This window comes from Cygnus olor, chromosome 2, assembly GCF_009769625.2.
Source record: "Cygnus olor isolate bCygOlo1 chromosome 2, bCygOlo1.pri.v2, whole genome shotgun sequence".
NCBI classification, from domain to species: domain Eukaryota; kingdom Metazoa; phylum Chordata; class Aves; order Anseriformes; family Anatidae; genus Cygnus; species Cygnus olor.
In genome coordinates this window covers 15,507,175-15,528,134 of record NC_049170.1, presented here as the reverse complement: position 1 = coordinate 15,528,134, position 20,960 = coordinate 15,507,175, and the positions used below count along the sequence as shown (strand labels likewise).

Sequence of the window (20,960 nt, the reverse complement as noted above, 5' to 3'; positions counted from 1 at the left end):
AGGCAAATAATAACTCAACAACAGAAAATCTGGAGCATGGATGCCGGAATGGAGAAAGACCCACAGGACTCATGAACTCTTCAGCTTCATACTACTGTGCAGGTGTGGAAAGAGTGAATAAAAATGCACAACCGTCTCTGCAAAGCACTCAGCAGTGAACCTATCATCTCCAGCCCGGGGTCAGCCCCGTGAGAGCAGAGACCTTTAGCTCAGTAACAACTCTGCTTATTATAACCTGCCTCAGCTGTGTGTTCCTACACAAGACTGTGTTTCTACCACTACCCTTAGTCATTTAACTTCTAGCCTTAAGCTCTGCCTTGCCTGCAGTTTGACACCTGCCTGGTCTTGTAGATTAATTTATTTCTGCTGGACACAGAAAAATCTTCTTTTGAGATACCTTCCCTCACCTCTGCATGAAGCACTGGCTGCGGTGGAGCAGATGCATTGTGGTGCTGGATGGGCAAGGCTGCCTCGGCCCACATGGGGTCTGCGAAGTGTCCGGGAGAGAGCTCCCCCACCAAGCAGCATGGCACAAACAACTGTTTTTTCTTGGCTTGATGGCAATTAAAAAAATCAGCAAACAATAACAAATGGTTTGAGTCAAGCTAAACACATGAACCCATTGAATGGGGGGGAAAAATAAGAGGGAGAAGAATCATCCTGTTCTGAATGTTTTTAAGTGGTTTTAATTTCTGTGAAATAAAGTAGAAGGAAAAGATGTTGTGATTAAAAAAAACCAAACAACACAACAAAACTATGTGGCATTTACTTTAAAAGCATATTTAAAGGTTTTCATTTCTTTCCCTCCTGGAACCAACTATTTAGCAAAAGTGAGACAAATTTACAAAATTATTTTCGGAGTTGCTGATTCAGTGCTTTTGCTGGACACATTTTTTAATTCGCTATATCAGCTATATAAGGCCATCTGTCTTGCAGCCATTGAAGGGATGTAGGGCTGGACTGGGAAGTGGCTGCATAGGTAATTACAGAGTTATATACAAACTACTCAGATCTCTGCATAATGGATCCCCTGAAAGAACTGCAACTATTATAATGATTAGGCTGGTGGTGGAGGCTCAGAGGGGCTCTGCTTCTGCTGCTCTTCCATATGTTGCATGCAGGATTGCTCGAAGCCACACAGGACTCCCCTCTGTATTAGGGCTGATGCTGAAACATGTCAGTGGGATGTAGAGAGGATTTTCTTCTAAACTGCACTTTGCACCTGCACTTCTGGAGCAATAAGGCTGCCAACGGCTGCACACAGCTCTCTGAGCATCCCTTCAGCCTCCCCAGAGTGATAAATCTATGGCTGGGAACTTTCTGGTACTAAAATAGCTCTTAAAGCACTTTGAATAATCAAAAAAAACCTTCATACTTTGTAGGGCCCTTTTATTTCTCCCTCTCCCTCTTGTCTAATTTCAGTACTTGCCTTTGTGAAACTCTACCATTTATTCCCATGTCACAGTAAATAAAGGTATGAATGTATCCTGCTGGGTCAATTAACCCCAGTTCTGCACTGTGTCACAGCCTGCACTGGCTGTGATTTCCAGAAAGGAATATTCTTTTGTCATTTTTTGCCCGTGTGCAAACGTATGTTAAGACCATGAGATAACTGTAACACTTTTCCACACAAAGCTAACTCTGCTTTTTGTAATTTCTGGAGTGCAGTTATGAACTGTAAAATGACATGAACCACATGCACAACGTGTATTCTTAAGTGGTAGAGAAGACAAAGGACTGACAGTTTTTGTACTTTCATGTCAGTGTGCTCCCTAATGATGGGCAAGCCTTGCCACAAAGCCTCTGAACCTCAGTTCTCAGGCAGTCCTTCAAAGGCTACAAGAAGTGGGAAGCTGAGGTTTCCCAGGTTTCATGTTGTTCTATGCAGAAAGACGATGCTCTTCACTGCAATATCAAACTCCAAAAGAAGCAGAAATAATAAGAATAAAACCAAAAGGCATTGTTGACTTGCACTTCCTTGGGCTTTCATGTGAAATATTTAGATAAACTTGCTCAGTAAAGTCAACCTGAGCAGCTGCCTGATGTAAGAATAAACCTGTTAATGAAACAAATGTGCTGTGCAGCAGCAATATATAAATACTGACTGCATTTTTAAGTGAATACCTGATAAGGAAATAAGCTATGACATAGATGAAAGGTCAAGACACCAAGTGATGAACTGCAATTATTTTCAGAAGTGGTGCAGGAATAAATCTGTACTAAACTATATACCAGTTTACATCAACTATGCATGCTCGTGGGTTTCACTTACAAAGGAGCAAATAACAGAGAAGGTAGGTTACCGCAAATGTAAAGGAATGAAGACAAATGTGGAAGGAAAATTCCACCTCAGAGGTCCCTCTCATTCTGGTGAAGCAGTGTATACATAGAAGTGTTTTAAATCAATGGAAGTATATTTTCCTTGCACGGGAGAGTTAGTGTTAAATAAACAACTGATATTTCAATCAGTGGAGGCGAGGGGATCTCCCAGGTTGCTTTGTGAGGAGGCCACTTCTTACCTCTCCCTGGCCTTTCTCCAGAGCCCTAACTGCCGCAGGATGCAGAGGGATAATTTTACACCAGGTCAGCTGATATTCCCAGGGGCGGCTGGGCTAGAGGTTTGCCCTGTGAGAGCCCTGGGTGCCAGAGGCACGGCTGTGGGGAGAGGTCCGGGTGGGCAGGAGGACGCCAGGGGCAGCACACCAGGCCTGCTTCCCCTGTGGACCTCTGACCCTGTTTTCACTTCATTCCAGATCTGTGCCCTGCTGTGTAAATTTGGGCTGAATGAGCCATTTCTGTCATATTAGCCAGGACACACAATATGGAGTTCATCTTACTGTATGGTCCTGTGTCAGCAGCAGAATGGCAGATAATACCCAATCCAGAGTATAATGTCTATTTATGTTAACCCCCTGTTAACCTTTTTGAACAAATTTGAACTGGCAGAGTGTGTTTATACCAGATTATGCTTTCTGTCTTATGCCTTTTGTCTTATGGCTGCAAAGTTTTGATCTGATACTCTGATACTAGGATTCTTAAAGCTGAATAATTTATGGTTGTGTTGAACCTCAGCCATAATACAAACTGAGGATCTTGTACTATTAACAAACATGCTTTTTTGTTTTTTATTTTTATTTTTATTTATTTATTTTTCTGGGCAAGCTGTAGGTCTTGCTCAGTGTTACAGGATGGGAGAAAAATTATGCCACCCAGAAACTATCATCCAGCCTGGTGGGAGTATAAAGATTTGTGTTATATGCATTAGAAGAAACGTTTTGATAGAAAGCATACAGACTCTGCAGTAAAAGTACCCAGAAGGTGTTGCTCCTTGCGGGTTTGAAAACCCACACCATTATGAGGATTGATGACAGCAGAGGTTCCCAGTGACCCTGGTAATAGGCAATCAGTTTCCCTTCAAAACCACACGTATGTGGGTCTCAAGTGGCTCTGCCTTAAGGCACTCCCTGGCCGGGCACCCCACAAGGACCCCTGCCTGTGGGCGCCGCTGCCACCTCTCATCGGTGTGACCTGATAAAGCAAAGGCTTGCCATGCACAGTCAACCATGGCTTCTGTTCAAGGGATTCAAAAGTGAGTTGCAAAAAGTTTCCTAAATGCGAAGACTCCGCATGTTACTTTTTCAGATGCATGTAAACGTGACTGCTGTTCTTAAATGCAAACATTAAATCTACTCTGTAAAAACGCAATTACTGCTGCCATGGCAGAAATCAGTCGTCCCTTTTGAAGGAATGCCTTGAAAATGCAATCATAAAATCCTTGCACATTATGGATTTCATTAACATTGTACTCCCCTAGGATTCCCAATTGCACAATAACAGCAGTTCTTTAAATTTTAAATACCACAGACAGGAACAGTTTCACTAAAACCAGATGTGAAACCCTTGCACTGGCCTTCTTACTGGTTCTAAGTACTGAAACTGGCTGGTAATTGATACCTATTAACATGTTTGTTGTTCAGATTACAGAAATGGAAACACTATACTATTTTTCCTGTGAAAGGATACATTAATGAGGGACAATGACTTACACTGCAATGGCAGTTCCCTGCTCTTGATTAAATTAAAAGTCTGTTTTTATTTTTTTATTTTAAATTATGCTATTTCACACTGAAGGGCAGCCGACTGTGGAAAACCTAAGCGTAATAAACAAGGACATTTAGCTTAAGCTTGAGGAGCTAATAACATCCCATATGACAATAAACTAACTTCGTGCTTATTTTTGGCAACCCTTGCCTCGTGCATATCTTTATTTCATACATATTAGAAAGTCCATAGACTTTATTAATGCAATTTTAAAGAAGAAATTCAATCTGGAGTGACTCTGTTTCTGATTATGGAGTCACTCCAAATCTCAAGTCAGTTGAGCAATTTTAAAAAGTGTATTTGAGGGTAAAAACAATGGAGAAGTTACTGTGCAGACTGATGGTGTGAGCATGTTATTGATATTTTGAATCTAAGCTTTGGCATTTATTTCAAAACAAGTAAGGAAAGGAATGAACAGGCAGCTTTCGTTTCACAGAGCCTGGCAGGCAGGCAGCATTTGGATGCACCCAGGAGCTAGTACCTTGTCAGACACAAAGGAGAAACCCTGTTTTTCCACCAAAGAATGGATTTCATGTCCACAGATGGAATTCATGTAAATCCGTTGCTAACAGCAAGACAACATTATTTTCCTAATTATTTTCAGTGAAATGGTCCAAAAGACGTCAACACCTCAAAGGAGACAATCATATCGCATGCCCTCTAGACGTCCTCTGTAGATACCAATCTCCCTTTGCTGATACGTAACTGAGGTTTTCTGTTTCTTTTGTCTTAGCAAAAACATTAACCTTAAAGGGAGGGCTAAAAGGAAAGGAAAGGAGACCTATAATATTTCCCCTATACAAAAAAAAAAAAAATACACTAACAAAATTAGTATTTGGAGCTGAATTTTCAAGCTGTTTTGGTCATGTATAATTGTACATATCTCAAATATATGCCCTAGTTGCATATGTGTCTTGGCAGTTTAAAGGCAGACATTGCTACTTAACCAGCTGCAGTGTGTGTGCAGGTATGGAAACCTGCAAAATGTGGAATGATCAATGAATAATGATATACATAAAAACTCTGTCTCTCAGACAATGGCATATAGGCAGAAATTTTTAATTTAAAAGTTCCAGGTTCGTCACAGCTGTATCCTTCAGCCTCCTTTTTGCTACTGAATAATATCTAGAGCTCTTGCACTGTGCCACAAAAACTATTTAAGTTGTGCTGCACAAAAGCATATACTTCACACAAATGACTAGTTTACAATAGCATACAGAACAAAACAGAACAAAGTGACCTCAGTCCTTCATATAAAAGTGCCTTCCTCCTTTTAGAAAATATTACGATTTTTTTCAATGGGTAATTTCAGAGCATTTTATTATTTGCATGTCCTTGGTTGTTTGTCTGTAAGCTCTTATGGAGATGAACATCTGTTCCTGGGGATATTTGTACAGAGAAAACATGGGATTTCAATACTTTATCCAGATACAAACCCACAGCACATGCTTACTGCCAGTGGCATCAAGCCTTTGTAGAAGATGGTGGTTCACATGCTCAAGGACACTGCTACTGAGGTACCTGGTGATCTGAAGTGCTTAGCACCCATCTCAAGATTGTCAGTTAACTTTAACGGGGAAGTACCTAAAGCACATTTGGAGTCTTGAATTAGTAGTATGGTTGTTGAATAAAACTATAATAATTAATTATAATAATTCATATTCTCATCACACAAATGGAACAAGAGAGGAGTTAGGCTGTTGTACCTTGTGAAAAGCCAGGGGATGGCAAGTCCCCAGACTAGCTTATCAGTGTTATCACTTCTGCTACACAGATGATGAGTGATAAGATGAGATGCTACACAGGATTAGTGGTAGGTATGATTAACAGTTCTTCTGCAACGCGTGTAAAGCACGCATATACAATGCAATTAATCTTCAAGCAGGATTTTGTAGGCTCAGTCTTGCAAACAAGACCCAGCTCTGCAGTGGAGGCTGCTATAGCTTAGTTTCTCTGGTGCGAAGTCTGCCTCTGGGGTGCTTGTCCCCCCAGCATGGCTTCTGGGCAGTGGAGGAGATGTCCTAGTGTTAGAATACTCAGGGAAATGGTACATGCTACCTTTTCCAAACCAGGGACTGGGTGAAGTAGGTGAGAGCTGTGGCATGAGCAGGATAGCATACAATAAACCTCCAACTTCTTGGCTGATGGGGTACCTGGAGGCACCGTAAAGCTGCTCAATGTTTTGCTTGGTAGTTGTTTCAGCCACTGAGCACCCTGGTTTATGGCAGAACACAAAGGAGGCTGAGAAATTCCTGGGCAGGAGGCTTGAGGTACTCTCAGATGTTTTAAGCATAAACCGCAGAGTAGCTTGGATTCTGTTATGTGTTTGTTATTAAAAAAGTTAATGGTTAAAAAAGGCCTTTGAAACTTTTTCTCAGAAAGATCTAGTTCTAAGTGAAAGGATTAAGCTATATATATACGTATGTAGTCATCATAACTTAATAAAGTTAATAAGCACATAGAACACATGAATGAGATTTGACTAGTTCTCTTGTTTTGATTATCCAGTCATAAATGCATAAGTGACAGCAGAAAAGAAGGAAATAAAGAAAAAGTGCCAGCCTTCTGACCATATGAAACACATGGACTTTGATTCTGCTGCATTCCACCCTTTTTCTACATGCATTCCACAGATTTCAAGTGGCAATGATTAATAACAAGCCTAGCACTTAGATAAGGCTGGGGAGATTTTAACTTTTATTCCGAAGTAAGGAAAAAGGATCAACAGAATTTTTTGCCACTCTGTAGCCTGATTAGGTCCATCATACACAATTACCAAGTTGCCAAGAGCTCAGGACATGTAGGGACTCCTAAACAGGACACCTGAGAGTCCCATTGTGTGCCAAGGATCAGAAATGAAAGATTTCCCCCTCTTTCTTCTCTTTACTAACTGCTACTCAACACGTTTTTAAGCTTTCTTGCAGACGCAAACCTCACAGGAAAAACCAATGTGAACATTCTTATTGATGGCTAACGAGGCATTGTTTTTATATGTCAGTTAGTAATTTCCTACAGAAAACAACAGGAGCAGGAAGAAAGTTTCACATACATGAACAAACTGTCAATATCACTAATATTGGTCTAATATGCTCAAGTCCTTCTCTTATTTTTTTTTGCCAAAAGAAATAGAAACTAGAATACAACAATAAGTGTAAGTCAACCCACATAATCAAGATAAATCAGTATTTTTCACCTAATGAAATTAATACTGGCCTGTTACTATAAATTGCTATTTGCATACAGTAATTCATACAAGCAATTTTATCCTGTTCAGGAATCATGCACCATAATGCCTTGGAGCTGGTTACAATTAGCAAGCAACAAGCTTGAGCAGACCTGCTGAACCCAAGAAGTCCCTTCATGGGGGCACATGTTTGCAGGATTACTCCTGCACTATCACTTCAAAGCCCAAGTGTCCAGTCTTGCTAAAAAAGCTGTGTTTAAGGACGTGGAAGAATAGCCACTGTACAGGGACAGGTAAACTCATCTCATATGTGAGATATTCTAGAAGGGATTTAGGTCTTCTGAGGTGAAATCTGAGTGCATGAAAACACCGTCCTGTATTAATGCTTAACTATAATCAGCTTGAGACATAGCACATGCTCAGTTTACTGGGACATTCCACTTTAAGTGCATGTTAAGCTAATATTGACTTTTCCACTAAACCAAAATCTCTGTTATTTGTGCCCAGAATACTGAAAAAACAATAGACATAGGAAGCAGAAGAATTAATCTTCCTGACCTTTCCTTTTTTTTATACCTTTGGGAGTAAGTCTTTTTGTGTGTGTCTAATAAGGAATGTGAGCTATTCACTTGCAACGATTCTTAGATTATGTAGAAGTACTTTACTGTATTATTTTGCTCTTTCTTTTGCATTCTCCACGTTCAATAAAATTCCACAGAGTATTATTAATAATATCCTTAAAGTATTATCTTTTTACCTGTATCCATTCCCTGGTAGAATCTTCCCCTGGGGTCCATCCATTTTCAGGGTAATTTAGCCGAGACCTTTCTGAAGACCAGATAGCACTGTACTGGGAGGAGACAGTGATTTGATCAGAGTGAATTTCTCCTGACTCCATACCTAGTGGTTCCATGCACTGGAAATCTGAAGAAAAATAAATTACCATCATTACTATGGTCAGCTTTTTGATATAGACTTTGAATAATGAGAACATTTTCCTGCTTTGAATATGAATATCTAAAGAATTTATTTTTATGTGACTTTGAATTCTTTAGCAACTTTAAGTGAGGCAGTATGGGGCTTATAGTGTCATTCTTAATACTGTCATTCAAGTTGCCATGGCAATTCCTGCAATAATAATGCTATACAAATATTTTTAGCCCAACATTGTTGCCATTTCAATACAGGACAATAGAATTCTCTTTTCTAGGGTAGCACACTCACTTCTGTAGATTCATAATATAAAACAATGTATGTTCAACTCATAATTATACACAAAGCCAGGAAAGACAAACCATATGACTGTACAAAACAATTTTATTTTAGAACTATTTACTCCAGTACAAAAAGTGTAAAATGTTTTAAAAATATTATCAAAATTCAAGCTATTCTTTTTAGGTCCTGGACACTGAAAAGAAACAGATCAACTAAATTTGAATCCAGGTCAGAAGAGTATTGACACAAGGGAATTACCACCTCTTCTGTAATGTGCTGTATTTTAAATGAGTTGACCATCTCCCTCCAATCTCTTTCTGTTGACACAAAAATTACCTAGATAATTTAGAGTCAATTGACAATCCAGTCAATATAGTGAGTTCAAAGGCTGATAGGGCACGGAGTCTGAATTCTTTTCTCACTCTTCAAAAAGATATTACTACTGAAGCAATGGAAGCCAGTGGCCTTAGATGGATCCTCAGAAACAGCTGCTTGTGGACCTCTGCCAGGGGTTTACCACCTGCATTGCAAGGGCAGAACATGTGCCTACACTTCAGTTTGGGAACTTCACCATATATTAGTATAAATCATTCCTTTACTGGTAGCTTAAGATAAAATGCCAGTGTGTGAAGTAGAGGCCCTGACATTTGGGTACATAGTTGTTCTTAGCACACCTTGTCTGGATCTGAGAGAAGTAGCTGTGTCTCTAACAGAGGGGTGGGTGCTTAGTCAAAGTTTTCAAGACCCCCTACTAGAGAATGCTGTCTGGATTCAGTACTAAGGTCAGGACTACTATTTCCATGTTACTATGGGAAGCCTGCTCTGTTGCTGCCTCTGATTCACCTCATCTGTTGAGCAAATGCAATCTTGAGCTTTGAGAGCTACAGCTTACTGCTTCTGTGCATTGGACCTAAAGAGGAGGAGAGTAGAAAGCATTCTGTAAAGTGTGAAAGTGAAAATTGACTTAGCCTTGGAGACGAATTTGTAGTTAAGGTGCTCCATAACTGAATTATCAAGCTTGCTGAAAAAACTGCATTTCCTGTGGTGTACCACCCATTTCCCCATTTCCCTGCTGCTTCAGTGTAGTAGGGGTCTTGGGTGAAGTACTGAAACTGAAGTACTTTAGGGTAAGACTTCAAGTAAATCAACTTCTGCTTGGAATCAGAAGGATTAGCCACTACAGAGGGCACAAGTCATGGTAGGTTGGAGTGTTGTGGTTTAACCCAGCCGGCAGCTAAACACCACACAGCTGTTTGCTCACCCTCCCCCCTCCCTCTCTGGGATGGGGGAAAGAAACAGGAAAGTGAAGCCCATGAGTTGAGATAAAGACAGTTTATTAAGACAGGAAAATAATAATAATAATAATAATAATAATAATAATAATAATAATAATAATGATAATAGTACTACTACTAATAATGTGTACGAAACAAGTGATGCACAATGCAATTGCTCACCACCCGTTGACCGATGCCCAGCCTATTCCTGAGCAGCCCGGCCCCCCACCCTGGATAGCCACCCCTATATATTGTTCAGCATGACATCAGATGGTATGGAATACCCCTTTGGCTAGTTTGGATCAGCTGTCCTGGGTCTGTCCCCTCCCAGCTCCTGCTGCACCCCTAGCCTGCTCACTGGCAGGACAGAGCGAGAAGCTGAAAAGTCCTTGGCTTGGTGTAAGCACTGCTCTGCAACAATCAGCATGTTATCAGCACTCTTCTCATCCTAATCCAGAACATAGCACCCTACCAGCTACTAGGAGGAAAATTAACTCTGTCCTAACTGAAACCAGGACATGGAGTCATATTAAAAGATCTAAAAAACAGGTGTCCAGTCTGATGGATTCTTCCCATCCATGTCAGCTGGGGTATGTCTCATTACCTCCTCCTTGCTATGCATCTACATGGAAGCTAATGAAGATGCAAGGACAAAGGAGAGGTGAGGAGAAACACGAATAATTTCATTTTACTGATTTTTCCTTTGTTCCTTCTTTGATTAAACAGCAACATCAACTCCGAATCTACTCAAAACTCAGTCACAGAAAGGAGAGTTTGATTTAAAGCGTGTTTTATCATCAAGCAAAGCAAGGAAATCTGCAAGGACATGTTGTAACACAGCCCATTATTTTCCTGTGTCTCCCTCACTTTGTTTCATTCTCTGTGCAAAGAGTAAGCATGAAAATGAGGCAACTGGGAGAAAAGTAACAGACAGAGAACAAAGCTTAGATAGCTTATGAAATGGTTTAACAAGAGCACGTATTATTAAATGAGTTCTTTTTATTCAAGAAATCGATCATCAAAGCTTTTTCCATGTAATAAAAGAAGGCTTTGGATAGTGCATTCATTGTTCATGTTTCATTGTTTTAATGTAACCGTTCAATTGCTCTGCATTCCTGTGTTTCCTCGGTCAGCACAGTTTTTCATGATAATTCTTCCAACTTCCTGGCAATACTGAGGAATAAAACTGCGAGGAAAACATAGCTTTTCAAAGGGTAGCTGTACTTAAAAAAAAAAAAAAAAAAAGGAAAGAAAAACAGAACCAACCCTCCCCTGCCATCTTATTTATTTAAGGTTTCTTTAAAGTTTAATGCAACACCTGGTGTGCAAGAAGACATAACAGAGAATATTTTCCAAGAAGCTCTGCAGGATGGATAAATACTGACCTTCCGATACACTGCTCTGCGACACGCTGTAGTTTGCTGAGAATCCCTCTTTTGCTATTGCACTGTCGGTGTAAAATACCATTGAAAGAATCCCTGTTGAAGAGCGGACGCGGCCTGGGTTGTTCTGCCCACAATAGCGCCCTATGTGTGGGCCAACTGCAAAAAGACAGAATATAATAGTAAACTACCACTTCTGCTGCAACAATAGATGACACAACAATAGCTTCCCAAAGAGATTCCCTCAACAGGAATAAGTGAACCTCTACAACGGTTTAAAATCACAGCCTCATCAATAACTTTGCAATGAACAATAAATTGCTTACCCTGCCCCGGTAATCTTACTTCTAAAATGTTCCAGATAACACTCCATAAAACCTCTGAAAACGTAAAGAACCACGATTTCAAAAACGTGTCCTTTAAAGTGCACAGAGAGGGCAATGATGCACAAAATTACATGTACAAACCAGCAAAAGTATTTTCCAAAGTGTGGTTGAAGCACCTATTTATGACAAGGACATCTGAATGTCCTGATTTGCCCACCCAGCCAACAAGATGCTGAATACCCTTAGTTCTGGGAAAAGCTCAGACAGCATTTTCCAGGATTTATGCCCAATGCTGCAGACAATCTGTTAATTTTATAGCAGATTTGGGAAAAAAAAAAAAAAAAGCTCTTGTATTGAGGCAATGACCAGATTCTCTTTTTTTCCCTCCTATTTAGACTTTCAGGACATCCTCATGGATTGTTCACCCATATGCTCAATATTAAAGAATATTGTAAAAGAATTCAAGAGGAAAATATTAATCTGTTCAAAAGTGCAAGGCTTTCTTAAGTATATCTCCATGTCACAGAACAAGCACACATGCACATATACATGATTTCTCTCAGTGTTAATAATGTATAAACTGGTTCCTGATATTTTTCTGGATTTCCTGTGCAGTGAGATAATCTTTTCCCTTAATTAAGCTACTCAAATCACAACTAACATATGTGGCCTTCTTGCACTTGAGCATTCCCTACAGATAGGTCTCTAGGCTGTTGAGTAGTGATACATCTGTGCTTACAAACAATAGGAACAGATAATGCTAAAATGCCATGCATGGAGTCAATCATAAAACTAATCAGAGAACGTCATTCTAATGCTTACACCACTGGTTTCCAGGCTTAAATTAACACCTTGTCATATCTCTAGGAACTCCATTTAACTTTCAGTTTAAAATATAAAATGTTTATATATCCTAATTATTCACAGTTCAAAGAAAATCCACAGCTAACATCATTTTGTAGTCATTTGTTGGCATTTTCCAACACGTAAAACAGTTCCAGCTTGGAATAACTTCATTATGTAAGCTACACATTTCTGTAAGGCCTTCGAGTTGCCAGAAAGAGAGAGCTCAGATGATATAGCTTTTCCTGCCAGCATCTATTTTTCAAACCATATTCTGGCCAGAGTTAGTCTTCAGTTACTTTGGCAATCTCAGGGCATTTATAGTACCTGCCAGTCCAGCCTTTTTCACCAGGGTTGTTCAATGTGGTATTGACAGTGTGGAACACCCTACAGAGCATATGAGTTGGATTCTTTCTCATTCTAGAAATTATTAAAGCTTTACAGTTTTATTATCTGTAGCAAGAAAGTAGTTGTTTTGACTGTTATCATTACTAGCCTTTTTAAAACAAAATAATACCCCACTTCAGGCTCCAATTGCTGCAGTTCTGGTACATATATATAATTCTGTATGTGTAAACAGCTCTGATCCTGCTCTTTCACATGATGGTCTTTTGACATTACAGTCGCTGATCTTGCTCTGAACTGCAAGAAAACAGGGAGTATAAGGCCATCATGTTAGGACATTCTGAGCCTCCTTCCTCCCATTTCCTGCAGGGAAGCCTCTTTCAAATGACAAACAGAAGAGAACTTTGTTTAAAGCAGACAGGCTTTAAGATTCCCCATGACTCACTGGTTTATAATTTTTAAGACACATTTAATGTTTCTGCATTTCAGTCTTCTGCAGATTGGCACTGCTATCACAGTACTATTCCCTTTGCTAGCTGTGTAGATGCGGGAGCCAAAAACTTGCAGAACATGACAGAAAAAGGTATTGAATTTTTTTGCACAACATGTAAACCTTACTCGTCTGAGCTAATATGGTATTGATCTAAGCAGAACTGGATCAAATAGAGATTCTTACTTTTCTTATACAAATAGCTAACACAACTAAAATTCTTCTTTTTTCCTGCCTTTTTCCTTTTTCCTGACTCTTCTTTATGACCTGAAATGAGCTTTCATAATAGACCAGATATAGCCCCAGATGGGAATTTTAGGCTAGCAGGTGCTGAAAAGTCATTAGGCCCAGAAAGCTCTTTGCAGGCTCTGCCTGTAGACCATCATGTCACTTTGCTGGCATCCCACAGGAAGGCTTACTCCAAACATAAGCCACTTGGAGATGTCCTCACTCAAGGTCACTTCTACATTACCTGCAGAACAGAGGCATTTTTGTGAGCCTGCTACTTCACTTGACTGCACATGCTTTAGCTATTCCTAAGACTTTGGCTCCTCTCTCCACTGGCATGGTATGTTGTAGTAGAAAACAGCTACTTTCAGATTAAATGATGTAGGAATAACTGAGAGGGCTGTTTTGCAAGCTTTCACCAAAATGCAGAGTCTAATTTTAGTGCTTGAATAAATCCTTGGTTATTCTTAGTAAATATGTGTGAAGGTTTACAGGATCTGAGTTATCATCTGTATAGAATACGGCTGACAGCTTAAGGCTAAATAGAAACATCGTCCCTACTTATTCTTCTTTTCTTTTGCTTCATACAACTGACAGCATAAAAGGTGAAATTAATTCCAAATCTGCTGTTTGCCCTTCTAGCCTTCAAAGACTGTAAGTATCAGCTAATTTTGAGACTTGTTGAAATATGTATTTGTTCTTTTGGTTGAAATCTGAGCTTTTGGAATACAGTAATAATTAAAAAAAAAAGCAGTGAAAAATACTATATTTTATTAGAATATTAGAATATGTTTAATATTCTATATTTTTAGAATATTAGAAAAAAATTCTAAAATATTAGAAGAAATGTTCGGTTAACTAGCCTTTTTTTACTGAATTTTAAACTTGGCCTTTATAAGTGTGCTGGTGTGCTGTGAACAGTATTTTCACAGCAGTGTGATTGTTATTGGCAAAACATTTGCACACTATTTAGGATGCTAAAAAGAAAAGAATTGAAAAATGAATCCTGTTCTCGCAGTCCACTAGTCACACTGAGCTTACATACACTTATATCGTAATGGTTTCTCACAAGAGTGTAGAAAGCAACCACAATAGAGGAGGAAAACATCCAGATTAATAGCAACCTTCATTTGCACTGATGTTAACAACTGCAGTAAAGTCTCCTGTTTTGCTCTGTAATTCAGTGGAAGCTCTTGTGGTATTGACCGAAGCAGCAATGCTTAGCCTGTGGTTCTCAAACCGTATGTAAACTTCTTTAAATTACTTTTGAGCCCTAGTAGACAGTCTATAGTGTTTCAAAGAGAGCTGCATGATGAATATGTGCAATTCATCACTTAAGCTAGTCCTGGTTTTGAGTGGGCTATTTTTCTTCAAAGTCATCAATGGACTGTTCTTGGCCAAGGCTCGCTGAGGTGTATTTGTGCTTTGGGCAAAGACATTTTTGGTGTCTAGTTTATTTATTCAAAATCATACATTTCTATTCTGTGATCTACTCTCTCCTGCTCCTGCTCTACCTGTTACTGTCTTCAAACCACCATCCCTTTTCTGCACAATATTTGCAAAATGCACATGTAATTCCCAAATACTCTCCAACAGTGTTTCACTTTTTGCTTTCTTTTAAAGAATAGACCAAAGGGTTCCTGTGGCATACAGTTATGTAGAAACAAAATACCAGGATTAAGGCATTCCTGAATGCCTACCATTCCCATCCTGAACCGGCAAAACACTTACACTAGTGCTTAACTTCAGACCTGTAAGTGTCCTCTGTGAATTCCTTTTGAAGTGAGTCTAACCGCTCGTGTGTTCCAAAGATAAGCACTTGTTTTGCAGAATCAAGATGCAAGTACTCAGCACCTGCCAGATTCAACCAACTAAAAGGATGACCAGGAAGGCTGAGGACTTCACGAACATGACAGAGATTTCAGAATTAACTTCTTCATGAATGATCATTATGGCCTGAACAAAAAATATCCTTTTAAATATCATTGTTATTTTTTATTTAAGAGAAAATTTCTCTCTCTCTCTTTTTTTTTTTTTTTTTTTTTTTTTCTGGGGGGAAGGAGACTGGTGCAGGGGTGGTGTTCTCTGCTCAGGGACTGGCAGTACCTGGCTCAAACATTGATGCCTGCTTTCCAGAGTTAGGGGAGAGCACCATGTTCAGCAGACTGCCCACCTCATTCTGCACTGGTTACAGTTATGACTACTTTCCACCAAACTGTTCTCTGTGTCATATTGTTAAAAAAAAAAAAAAAAAGAAAGAAACAACAACAAGAAGAATCATAATCTCTGCAAACCAGAGCTCTGTTGCTTGGATCAGGGAACTTGAACTGAAGGACATACATTTTTTCCCAAACATTTTTAGAATAAAAGTTTATAGTAAAACAAAACAAAGTGTTAAACTCCTTGTACATTGCTTTCCTCTAAGGCCAGCTGTCTGCCCCATTATTAGAGCTAGACATCCTTCTACTCTGTGTTTATATAAATGTAGTGCAATGGGGGCTTTAACCTCTACCTCAACTGGGCATGTGAGCAGTAATGTAGTATAGCAAAGTGAAATAGCTTCCTTCTTTATGTCTATGTCCACATGAGGAAATAAAGCTGGCCAGGGAGCATCCTCTGGACCTGCGGTCAGTGGCCAGGGACTGTTCCTGGGACCAGACTAGCAGTGTGACACAGCTCGCTCCCATATGGCTCTTCCTTTTGAAGCAGGATGGCCATAACCAGCGTGCCTGCTGGGAACAGCCCCCAGCTCCTGCTGCCCTCCAGACCATGCTTGGGAATTACGTGGGGAAGTGTAAGCTGATGTGGGCTAAAACTGTGCAAGGGTGCATGCCAATGATTAAGCAGTACACACAACCAGAGACTCAAGCCTGGTTCTTCAAAACGTATCCTCAACATGTTGTTTCATGGACTGTAGGGAAACAGGAACAAAGACTCATCCTGGAGGAGCCTCCCTTGCTCAAAGGCAGCCACATTATTAAATATTTTTCAGAAATGTACTACTTCCATGTAGATGCAAATTAGATTTATATTGCCTCTCTTCCCTCCCACCCCTATCTTCAGTCTATTGCCAGATCATACCAGCAGTTTCCTGTGTCATCTTTGCTCTTTGGCTGAAATAGTTCTCCCTCTCAAGTATTCATCCTGTGATGCATGTATACAGAAGCAATCGCATCCTCTCTGCCTTTGTTAAGTTAAACAAGAAAGCCTGACTGCTGGCTAAAGAGCATCCCACAGTGAAATGATGTAGGAAATGCTTCCCTACAACCACTACAAGCTCCAATAGTTTGTATCTAAGGAAACATTTCTTTCTAGTCTACAAATTCAGCTGAATATTTACAAACATGTAAACACCATTATTGGATGTCAGGAGCATTTTGGATTTAGACTGTTTGTGAGGGAATTGGAAGGCAGATAATGCCTGTTGTTAATTGCTCTTCAGTATGGCTCAGTCACTTTCTTGAACCAGGAAATTACCACTTTGAAACCCTCTGACACTAACAATAATGCATTTCTTTTTGGTAATATTACACATAAATTGATTGATTGGATCATCTTTTCACAAGTCAGTTGAAATCCAAGTTCTACAGGAATTTAGCTTGAAAAGATTTGGCCTATATACAAATAAAGCTATTATTAAATGTTCCAGACATCATTATTGTGTTGCTAGAATACTGTTTTCCTAACTGAGGCATTAAATACTAAGTAGTCTTTCAGTTACTGTTATGGCTCTTTCTTTGCTGTTTATTGGAGTGGATTGAAAAGAGCCATGATAAAACCATTAAGCATAAAACAAAAAGGAAGAACAAATATATGTTAAAAAGCACGTACCTATTTATCACAGCATCAATAAATACTTTAGTTAAAATGATATTGGGGATTTATCTAGGAAAGCAGGCAAGTTTAGATGTGTTATTAAAATATGTTCCTGAATTTATGTTTTCATTTAAATGAAATATTGATGTAGCATTAGCAGTTTGTAGAAACTGCCAGAAAATATCTATTAATATGGGTTAGCACACCAGGGAAAAACTGAAATATCTGTAATTAGCACCCAACAAAACAACATCAATCATGAATTTTCATCAGTCAATGAATTTTGCAACAAGTTACAAAAGAAAGAAGAAAAAAGGCAGCTACATGATGCTTCTCTTTATCAGTCTGCACCATACATGGAAATAGTGAAAAAGGCATCACAAAAAGTTTTACATAGAGGTTTGCACAATTTGTATGGGTGGTTGGGCATCCTAAAGGTTAAGTACTCAGCTTGAGCAGCCCCTTTCAGGCTGCAGCCGAATGAGCTGGGTCCATGGTTGCCCCACCTAGAGGGGACTTAGCTATTGTGGGACAATTTACTTAGATGAAAAAATAAAGAAGTCACACAGCTAATTTGTTTACCAGTCTCAGTGTAAAAAAGGGATGTGAGATTTGATGTGGGGTGAAATGAGGGCTCATTGGCTCCATAGAGTTAGCTAATATCTAGTTAGGCACTTACTGAATTACACAAAGTCAAGTGTGGTCAACAAGTAAGTGGAAAATTATTGAGATGTCAGAGAAGTACGTTCCAGACGGGCACCAACACACCCACCTTGGCACGTGTGCCCAGCTAATCGGAGATTATAAATTAGCAAAGTAAGATAAAGCCTTTGGATTTGTTTATACTGCTGGAAGAGAGAGCACTGTGGGAGAGGAACCCTGTGGTGCCTGATCACCAATGCCACCTGAATGGCAATGGGACTGCCCATTGACCTAGGGAACTGTTCAGTGAGTGTTACTATGGATGCCACATTTGCTCTGGCAAAGAAATTCTCTGCTTGGACAGCAGTTCTGAAACCTGGTTCCTCCTCAGGCTGGAGAGTTAGTACCTGAACTCCAATTTGTGCAAGTTTTTGGATATTACTTGAAAATCCTTGTGTTTTATCTGTGAAAGTTTGAGACTCGTTATAGAGTTTCATATTTTAGTGTAGGAAGTCCATCACATATTCCCTCTAAAAATGCATTTTTTTCCCAAGCCAACTGTTCAAAAGTACATATATTTCATAAAAAAAGTACTTCACACTGTGATATGCTTTACTGAATGAATTTACAGAGCGTTTTCCCCATTTCTCTTTAATTCAACTCATTTCATATAAATCAAACAAGGACCTTTCTACTCTGGCATTTAAAAAAATGAGAATATGCCTTCTGCAGCACACTGTGGAGTAATGGTTATGTGTATCACAGTCCATTTTTCTCTTACCATCAGGGAATCCGTCCCAGATTTCCAATCGGTCATAGCGACAGAACGCTCCCCCTGGGGTATTTGAATCAGGTTCTAGTTCAAAGCTTTCAAATTCCAGTATAATCTCTGACATCTTTGGTGCAAAGATAATATAAGTGCATTCAAGGCTATTGGGATATTTTTCAGGGAATCCAGGGGACTTTATCACTCCACTTGACGAAGTAAAGTTTCTGGAGCATTCAGGTCCTGCAAGAGAGAGAAAAAATCACCTGGGTTAACACTATGCTACTAAGCAAAGTAGTTAGCTGGAAAACAAATTAGGCTGTATTGTCTCTCCAGCAGCAAAGGTGGCTTTTCAATGAAACACCTCATTTTAATCACTGTATTAATCATTCAGCCAGCTTGTTTGTATTACTGATAGTCAGGTTTTAAAGCACAATTCACATACACTGTCTGATCTCCAATTTTCAATTTGTATGGAACAATATGAAAACTTGTACCAGCTCTGGAAAAAAATATGACAAATACAAAGTCATGTGGGAACAATGAAAGTGTAAGCTGCAGAAATCTCGACAGAGCCCTAGAGAAATAATTATAGCCCCTTCAAGCTCAAATCTTTAAATCTTATGGCTGACAGGCTTTTATTGGTGAAATAGATTTTTTTTTTTTTCCAAAAGCGGGTGAGTGAATTCAGTAGAGGGAGTAGTGGTTTCAGATTCCTGGAGCACTGACTCAGTAACTCTGCCAGATGTGACCTATGCCTCCTTGACAAACTAAATGTGAAAGGTAATTCGTACATGTACCAAGGGTGAGTGACTCATTCTGAGTGGTGTTGACACAGGTGCACTAGTAAAATGTTGCTGTTAGTGCAGGCATGATAAACTGTGTGATTACAGGCGGTGTTGCTAGAAGTCACCTAATGTCAATGTTGACACATTGGTTTCCCCAATGTCCCCACCATGGCATAAAGTGATGCTCCAAACACTGCTCTTGGTAGAGCAGGAAAGTGGCGCTGCAGATGCGAGGCCAGGTCACTGGACTTGCCTTTGCGAATACAAGGGACTAAAACGAGTCCATCTCTTGTTGACAGATCATGTTTCTCCTTTATTTAGGTCCCTCGGGAATCCTCTCTGTGGATCCCACATCTGCAGGTGTGCTCGCAATAAGCCGCAGGCACTGCCCACAAATCTTCCCATGGAGTCAACTCAGGTACCCCCCTCTCTGACTTTTGACACTCCCAGTTTAATGGAAAGTGATTTACAGGGTTTGGGACATCTGTGGATGGCAGCTGACCTGGGGAGTTTGGGTAGGATGACTCAGATGAAGCTCTTCTGACATGGAGTAAAAGAAGGACACAGGCAACCGAGTTTGGTTGGAACAGGTCTGTGCTGGGGAATGAGTGTGTGTGAGCTTTCAGTGTGGATGAGGATGCCCAGCTTCCTTAGAGACTGTAGTCAGGAGCCTTAGAGGATTTCCAATGCTTAACACAGATCATTGAAGGAAAACAGTCTGGCTTGTTGCATATATGAATACTCTTATTTCACCATAGAAAATGTTTTCCTTGTGAATGTGCCAAACATATTACCCCCCACAGATTTGGCCACCTCCCAAGTAAATTCAGCATGCAAGAGAGAGGGCTGAATGCATTTAGTCAGTTCAGGTATTTTTGTCCTTCAACAGACACTGACGGGAAATGCTTGAGCTATCACATCAATATTCAGAACACTTCATGGCATATTTTGGAAGATGTAGATATTAATGCTCATGTAACCTGACCCAGTCCAATTTGGGAAATTACATTTTGCCTATAATTATATCACTCCCGTACACATTAGCCAGATATTTCTCTTCTCTCCCTGTCATTCTCTTGTCTCCTTGTCATGTATGGGAGGGTTATATCCTAGTTGTTGCTCCTCACTCCCACCAGTAGCTCCTGTTCCAGGATAAAATACCTTTGGAGTGTGCCATTCATAGCATAAAGTGCTCTGTACTCCTCTTGGAATCCTATAAAAGATGCAATATAAAACGTAAGCCAGGATCATTATTGCTTTATTAAATACAGCCAAATCCTGGCTCTGTGAGTGCGTGATCATCAGGCTCCTTACACTCACCAATGGCATCTCAATAGCAGCTTGCGTTGTTTTAAACATGTTCAAGCCAATCTGGTGCAAGAAACAAAAAACTGTTTTCAGAAGAGCTGCCTCACTAAAATGCCCTCCACAGATTTTGACCCTTTATTGACACTGTGAAGAAACCTCAGGAATTAAATCAACGATGAGCTCCTTGAAGCAGTCTTCATGTGAAACTGGCAGAAAAAGCTCTTGCAGAGACCTAACAAAATAGATACT

General features: G+C 39.8%; 1 protein-coding gene across 6 annotated transcripts in view; it reads right to left on the bottom strand.

Annotated features, from left to right (window-relative positions):
• Positions 1-20,960, bottom strand: part of NRP1 (neuropilin 1) — a 112,096-nt gene that overhangs the window by 42,815 nt on the left and 48,321 nt on the right. For all 6 annotated transcript variants that reach the window (XM_040550382.1, XM_040550381.1, XM_040550383.1 and 3 more), the window contains exons 5-7: positions 18,631-18,858; positions 11,163-11,318; positions 8,043-8,209 (exon numbers count right to left, since the gene is read on the bottom strand). In XM_040550382.1, the coding sequence (XP_040406316.1) occupies positions 8,043-8,209; positions 11,163-11,318; positions 18,631-18,858 (551 nt within the window). The remainder of the gene's footprint in view (positions 1-8,042; positions 8,210-11,162; positions 11,319-18,630; positions 18,859-20,960) is intronic.